Source organism: Coturnix japonica, chromosome 32 (genome assembly GCF_054131305.1).
Source record: "Coturnix japonica strain WE chromosome 32, WE-NBRP24, whole genome shotgun sequence".
Classification (NCBI taxonomy): domain Eukaryota; kingdom Metazoa; phylum Chordata; class Aves; order Galliformes; family Phasianidae; genus Coturnix; species Coturnix japonica.
The window spans coordinates 3536465-3544384 of NC_140694.1; the positions used below are offsets into that span (position 1 = coordinate 3536465).

At 50.5% G+C, this 7920-nt stretch overlaps 1 protein-coding gene across 1 annotated transcript; it reads right to left on the minus strand.

Moving 5' to 3' along the window:
• Nucleotides 1-1580: 1580 nt before the first annotated feature.
• On the minus strand, nt 1581-4942 carry LOC146755496 (uncharacterized). Its single transcript, XM_085525516.1, has 5 exons — nt 3761-4942; nt 3375-3500; nt 2887-3048; nt 2690-2779; nt 1581-2328 (listed from the first exon to the last, which is right to left on the minus strand). The coding sequence occupies exons 1-5, from the start codon at nt 3830-3832 to the stop codon at nt 1780-1782; spliced, it is 999 nt and encodes a 332-aa protein (XP_085381642.1). The 5' UTR covers nt 3833-4942; the 3' UTR covers nt 1581-1779.
• Nucleotides 4943-7920: the final 2978 nt, after the last annotated feature.

Consider the following 7920-nt stretch of genomic DNA (forward strand, 5'->3'; position numbering starts at 1 on the left):
CATCTGGACCTGCTCCAACAGCACAGTGTCCTTGTGTTGGGGTCCCCTGAGCTGGACGCAGTACTCCATGTGGGGTCTTACGGGAGCAGCGCGGAGGGGCAGAGTCGCCTCCTCGACTCGCTGGTCACACTTCTCTTGATGAAACCTGGGATATATTTGGCCTTCCAGGCCGCAAGCGTACACTGCCACCTCGTGCTGAATCATCTGAGACCCCCAAATCCTTCTCCTCGGTGCTGCTCTCAAGCCATTCTCCACCCAACCTTTATCTGTGCTTGAGATTTCCCCAACTCAGGGCACTTGTCCTTGTTGAACTTCATGAAGTTGACATGGGCCACCAAGTTTGTCATGTCTGACTTGCCCATGGTGAAACCATTTTGATTACCACCAGCCACCTTGTCTTTATTTTTCCGTGTGGTGCAGTAGGGCCTTCAGTTGGATCTACCCCGCGATCTTACCAAGCACAGAGGTGAGACTGACTGGCCTGTAGTTCCCTGGATCTTCTTTTTTCCCGATCCGGAATAGGGGGGTTATGTTTCCCCTTTTCTGATCAGTGGGAACTTCGCCAGACTGCCATGACCTTTCAAATACGATGCACAGCGGCTTGGCAAGTTCATCCACCAGTTCCCTCAGAACCTGCGGATGGATCCCTTGGACTTGTGCAGCTTCAGATTCTTTCGATGGTCTAGAACCTCATCTTCACTTACAGCACTTACAGATCCACCTTCTCCAAGTTTTACTGTTGCTTTCTGCAGTTTGGGCTCTGGGCCTAGAGCACTTGCCAGTGAGGCCTGAAGCAAAGAAGTCATTGAGCACCTCAGCTCTCTCTGTATTCCTCATGACCAGGCCTCTAGTTGCCTTCCAGAGAGGGCCCACATCCTCGCTTACCTTCTTTTTAATCACTGATATACCTGTTCCCCTTTCTGTCCCCAGCTAGATTTAGTTCTGCCTGGGTTTTAGCTTTCCTAACCTGATCTTTGAGGTTCCCATACTACTTGGAAGAGGAAGTTATCATCAGCACATTCCAGAAACCTCTTTGATTTCTGGTGCAATGCTGTGTTGTCCCTCCCACAGATATCAGGGTGGTTGAAGTCCCCTGTGAGGACCTCATCCTCCATGTCCTTCTTGTAGTGAGGAGCCCAAAACTGAACACAGTACTTGAGATGCGGCCTCACCAGAGCTGAGTACAGAGGGATGATCACCTCTCTGCTCCTGCTGGCCACACTGTTTCTTATACAGGCCAGGATGCCCTTGGCCTTCTTGGCCACCTGGGCACACTGTGGGCTCATGTTGAGCAGAGCATCGACCAACAGCCCCAGGTCCCTTTCCTCTTCACAGTCATCCAGCCATTCTGTCCCAAGCCTGTAACACTGCATGTACCCCCAGCAGAGAACAACTACATCCCCCAGAGGATTGCTTGCTGCTCTGTCACCCTTTATGTTCAGTGCAAAAGATAAAAGCCATCCGTATATCACTTGATCTCCCCTTTCCTTTTTGATCCCAGCAGCACGAGAACTCCCTGGGTTGTCTCACCTCGGCTTTAGAATAAGGACTTCAGTTTTCGGACACACTTTGTAATGTTATTTTTTTAATTTTTTTTATTGGTTTTAATTCTAATTCTGATACTAATTATGATATATTGTACTGTAGTGTGTTATCTTGCATTCTGGTATCATCTTTGGTCAATTAATTAAACAAATTAAAACGAATTAAACAAATTAAAATTAATTAAGCCAATTAAAACTAATTTGTTGCCACTGTTTTGGTTTTTGGCCAATCTCTCTACTTGTTTTCCCCTTTTTTTCCTTTTCCCTTCACTGGGGCCTGGATGCTTCTAGGGACTCTGGAGTTTGTTTTTGGGTCAGAAGCAGTACGAATGCTTCTGGGGAGTTTGGAGTTTGTTGTTGACGCAGAAGTAGTCTGGATGATTCTGGGGACTCTGGAGTTTGCTGTTGGGTCAGAAGCAGTACGAATGCTTCTGGGGAGTTTGGAGTTTGTTGTTGACGCAGAAGTAGTCTGGATGATTCTGGGGAGTTTGGAGCCTTCCCTGCCCAACGCAGGTTTGGGTGACTTCTCAGGCAGCTTCATTGCACGCCCTGTGCTCCATGAGTCTCCCTGAAGGCCACGCTCCATCAAAGCCACATTCCTTCTGCATTGTCCAGACAGAAGATTATAGCATGAAGGAGAGGGGCCAGCTGGTTTATGAAGCATTGTGGGTCTGATTTTCGAACCCGCAATGTAATCCACGGGACCGGGCTGGAACTTGTCCCTGGCCATCTGTAGTCTGTGGATCGATTTCTTCAAATTGGAAATCTCCCGAAGAAGCTCATCCTGGAAGGGAACAGAGGGTTTATGCTTGGTCTTGTCTTAGAGAGTGCTTCCCACCCTAAGTACTGCTGCTTTACGCAGAAGAGGGCAAGCACACTGCTTCAGCCTTGCAATGAGGGCAGAAGAGAACGGCTGCCACAGTGCTCTGCTTGTAAGCAAGCAACTTTCCAGGCTGCCTTCACACCAGCACGCTGTGCTAGCTCAGCTCTGAGCTGAGCTGTCCTTTCCATGCCTCAATGCCTAGACCACCAGCCCGCCCCTCACCTTTTCTGCTTTCCCCATCTCCCTCAGATCCATCAAGTAAAGCCCGTGCCCTCAGTGCCATGCTGCTGACACGTGCCTACTAATACTGGGCTTTGCCTACCTCTTCTCGCCTCTTTGCTTGCTTTTTCTCCAGCTTCAGCCTGGTCAGGTACTGCCTGTACTCGTTGAACTCCTTCAGAGTGCAGACAACCTACAGAAGAGACAATGACAGATGGCTGTAGTGTCAGGCCCCTGCCTGGCAGACTGGAAAGCCCTCCTGAGGAGACCCGTGTTGGTCAGCCCAACAGCCAAACTTACGTCGCCATCCTCAGTGACCAAGCCCCGTTTCTTCAGGTTCCGCAGGTTGTTTTTGCGGTTGTGGAACTCCCGCAGATGCGGGTCATGCAGGCTGTTGTACTCTGTGCACAGATTGTGACTGTACGGATCTCTCAGGTCAAACTGAGGAGAAGGCTGGTGGAGCTGGAAGAGATGTGTTGTAGAGTGTGAATGGGGAAGGAGAGAGCAGCAAAGAGACAGAGACACTTCCAAGCTGCTCACACCCACAGGCTGGCCTCTTGCCTCTTTCCCAAACAGTCATGTCTGGGTTTTCCTAAGTCCTCCAAGAGGGAGAGCAGAGGGTTGCACCCTCCTCCAGGAACGACCCGGTCTCCACATTTCTGTGCCTGATGGATGCCTGGCCCCAGCATCCCAACACATGGGATTGGCATCCCAACACAAGGCCTCCTTGGCATGGCGGCAACCCCAGGAAACAAGAGCCCTTTTTGACGCTTCCTTACTCCTCTCACCTTTTCCCCCAGCTTTCTCCTGGCGAAAAGGAGCTTGGTGCCGGGCTGCACAGGGATTTTAACCCCGAGTGGAAGGTCCAACAGCCAGCTACCTCCTGCTCCAACTTCCTGTCCTCTGGGTCGGAGCTAGAAAGACAAAGACACGCTTGGACACTCAGACACTCCATTCCCCTCTCCAGCCCACCTCCGCTCCCTTTGGCAGCTCCCTCTCCACTTCTGTAACCGATGCTGGGATGTGCAGAGAGGTGTGATTCCCTGCAAGCCTTCTCCAGCACCAGCATGAGGAGAAGTGTCCCTCAGCCTCTGGAGAGCATCTACAGCCCCAGAGCAGCCCTGCATACCCCAGGCTACTGCACTCAGCTCTCTCTTGATGTAGCAGCGCTCACCTTTCCGCTCTTCCCCGCTCTGCTCAGAAATTCATCTGGATTTCGGAATCCAGCACTGCAACAGCACTCCATGGCTCCTGGTAGGAACTCTCTGAGAGCTGCAACCCTCCGCTACCACCTCTCGCTCCAGCAGCAGCGAACTGAGGCCACCCCAGCCGGAGTTCCAGCCTGCAGCTTTATGTCACGCTCACCCACTGTTGCATCACAATGACATGCAATGACATGCGGCAAGCCTGCAGCTGCATGGAGGCCCTTCTGGGTGCACTCGTGGTAAGCTGCTCCAGCTGGCCCTGCTTTGAGCCAAAAAGGCTTGCTGAGTCCTGAGGCCTGCTGTAGGCTTCCTTGGTTTCTATCACAGGTGATGCTGCATGTGGAACAAATACCTTCTCGGGTTGTCCCAGAGCTTGTTTTATAAGTAAATGACACTGAAACAATGTGGGAGAGCTGGCCTGTTTTTCTGTCCTAGAATCTTAGAATGGTTTGTGTTGGAAGGGACCCTTAAGATCACCTCGTTCCAACCTGCTATAGACAGGGACACCTCGCTGTAGACCAGGTTGCTCACAACACATCCAGCCTGGCCTTGAGTGCTTCCAGGGAGAGGAGGGATGCTGAGGAGGTGGAAATAGTGAACGCCTTTTTTGCTTCTGTCTTTAGTGAAAGGGCTCTCCCTCCGGAATCCCAGGCCCTGGAGGTTAATGAGAGAGTGTGGGGAATGGGAGATTTCCCTTTAGTCAGGGAAGAGGTGGTCTGTGAGTGCCTAGGAAACATTAAGGTCCATAAATCCTTGGGACCTGATGGGGTGCATCCACAGGTGCTGAGGGAGCTGCTGGAGGTCGTTGCTGAGCCGCTCTCTGTAATCTATCAGAGGTCTTGGAGAACTGGGGAGGTGCCTGAAGACTGGAGGACGGCCAGTGTCACTCCTGTCTTCAAAATGGCAAGAAGGAGGACCCGGGTAATTATAGGCCAGTCAGCCTCACCTCTGTCCCAGGGAAGGTGATGGAACAGCTTGTGCTGGATGCCATCTCCAGACAACTGGGAGAAAAGGAGGTTATCAGGAGTACTCAGCATGGGTTCACCAAGGGGAGGTCGTGCTCGACCAACCTGTAGGCCTTTTATGAAGATGTCACTAGCTGGGTGGACAGGGGGAGAGCGGTAGATGTAGTCTACCTTGATTTCTGTAAGGCTTTTGATGCTGTCCCCCTTGACATCCTTATAACAAAGCTGAGGAAGTATGGGATAGATGAGTGGACGGTGAAGTGGGTCGAGAATTGGCTGACTGGCCGAGTGCAGAGGGTTGTCGTTGGTGGTGCGGAATCTGGCTGGAGGCCTGTAACTAGCGGCGTCCCCCAGGGGTCTGTGCTGGGTCCGGTCTTGTTCAACATCTTCATCAGTTACCTTGATGAGGGGATAGTGACCACCCTCAGCAAGTTTGCTGATGCCACGAAGTTGGGAGGATTGGCTGACACGCCTGAAGGCTGTGCTGCCATTCAGAGAGACCTGGACAGGCTGGAGAGCTGAGCAGTAAGAAACCAGATGAGGTTTAACAAAAGCAAGTGTAGAGTCTTGCACCTAGGGAGAAATAATTGCATGCACCAGTACAGGCTGGGGGAAGAGCTGCTGGACAGGAGCTCTGCTGAGTGGGACCTGGGCGTCCTGGTGGACGACAGATTGACCATGAGCCAGCAGTGTGCCCTAGTGGCCAAAAAGGCCAATGGCATCCTGGGGTGTATTAAAAAGAGCATGGCCAGCGGGTCGAGGGAGGTGATCCTCCTCCTCTACTCTGCCCCGGTGAGGCCTCCTCTGGAGTGCTGTGTCCAGTTCTGGGCTCCCCAGTACAAAAAAGACAGGGATCTCTTGGAAAGAGTCCAGCGGAGGGCCACTAAGATGGTGAAGGGCCTGGAGCATTTCCCCTATGAGGAGAGATTTAGCGAGCTGGGTCTGTTTAGCCTTGAGAAGGGAAGGCTGAGAGGGGATTTGATCCAGGTTTATAAATACCTGAGGTGTGGGTGCCATAGTGGCGTGGCTGGTCTCTTTTCAGTAATGTGTAGGGACAGGACTAGGGGTAATGGGATGAAACTTCAGCATTGGAAGTTCTGCACGAAGATGCGGAAGAACTTCTTTACGGTGAGGGTGACGTAGCACTGGAACAGGCTGCCCAGGGAGGTGGTGGAGTCTCCTTCTGTGGAGATATTCAAGATCCGACTGGACGCCGAGCTGAATATACCAAGGCCAATTGCTATGCCAGGCACATTTATGGCATCAGTGAACAAATAATGCCTTAAAGATTGTAATAGACAGGAGCCATCTATTCTTTTAAAACTAGGTGACCAAAGAAGAACAGTCCCTCTAGAGTCAAGCTGTTAAGAACTAACAGCATCAATCAATATCACATAGATAGATTACTTCCCTGCCCTAAGACCATCTTGTGACCATTTGGTGCTCCTAATTAAGCCCTCTTGATGGCATTTTGTCTGTGCCATGTGACATTTTGTGATAGGAGTTACTGCTAGTGTTCCCTTCACCCTACACCAAAGTAGGAGGTATCCATTCTCAGGGAATCATGCAGGCTTCCTCTGTATCTGATGCTCAGAGACAGCCCCAGAACTTTTTAAATCTTAGCTTAGCTCTCATCCAATAATGTTCATCAAACAGTGCAACTTGTCCCTTGGGGATGCCTTTGTTCTGCATCAACCAGTTCCAACGGAGTCTTCTTGGCTTGTTTTAGATCAGTTTGTCAACAGATAAAGCCAGGGTCTTTGAATTACAAAGTGAAATTGCAGAATGCATGATTCTCAACCAAACAGAACAGGAGGTGGGATGCAGGGTGAATACCTGAGCCAACACCACCTGCAAACAATCCTTCAATATCTTAGGAATCTCTAGCCATCCCAAATCCAGTGTTGTGCTTGATCTATCATCTCTGCTGAGTTTTTAGCCTGCTGATGGTGAGCATCATGGTGGTGATGGGTGAGCAGTCGGACTAGAGGGTCTTAATCAACCTTAAGGATCCTGTGATCAGAGGAATGTGAATGTGCTGTTAAAGGTCACAAGCGCTGCGCTGCAGCATGAGCATACACAGCGAAAGGCTTTCAGTAGAGCTTCAGTTCATAAATGAGGACTGGGTTATGGAAAATAGGCTCAAGATAGAAACCAGAAAACAGATCTTAACGCCAGGTTCTGTGAATGCAGCCAGCTGAATTTCACAGATCTTGAATTTCAATGACAATTTCTTGTGTTATTTTACCCTCCAGCTCCACCCTGAACATGAACATGTCAGTGACAAGCATTACTCCTCCAGGCTTGACCTGACAGTGCTTTACTTGTACTATGAGCTAATGCCAGGAAGAGCAGGAAAAGAGTTTCATCCACGTGCCTTCTCCTTCCTTAGTAAAACCAGTGTGAAACTGCAGCCACGTCAGGCTGAAGGAGACGTCTCAGATGTCCTGCCTGGATGCAGGAGGTCACGTGTCAGAGGATGTCTGGCACGTCAAGTCTCATGGCAGTGCAGTGCATGACAAACTGCAACAACACTTTCCTGTGGGCTCCTTTGGGCACGAGGCCCAGCGGGTGACACACCTCTGGCTGCAGCTCTTCAGAGCCTCCCAGCAGCCACGTGATGCCCATGGGAGAGACACAGCTGACCCGCACAGCAGATGATTTACCAGCTAGCTCTGGTTTACAGCAAGAGAAGATACAAGTGGCGATGCTGAATGGTGAAATACTGCGAGTGTGTGGCATGGGTATAAGATTGGTGAGCCTGAGGATGTTCAAAGTCAGGCTGGAGAGGGCTCAGAGCACCTGATGGAGCTGCGGTGCCCCTGTTCATTGCCAGGCAGTCCAACTAGCTGACCCTTAAGGGTCTCTTCCCTATCTATGAGATACACGAAAGCTGATTCTGCAGTAACCAAGCTACCAACAGCAGTTGTTTGTCTTACAGCTTGCCAACACAGGTTTTAAAATAACAGCATTGATTACTCATTTGATAGTCACATTACAGTGCAAAGCACATGGAAACGTCCATCAGCTAATTCAGTTAATTCTGGGGGCAGACCTGCCAGTATGAAATATTATGCTAACATGACTGAGAGAAGAAAAGCAAAATTAAGACTAGCTGACAAGCCTTGGCAGGAAGTTCTGCTCTCCATCAATTTAGTCCCATT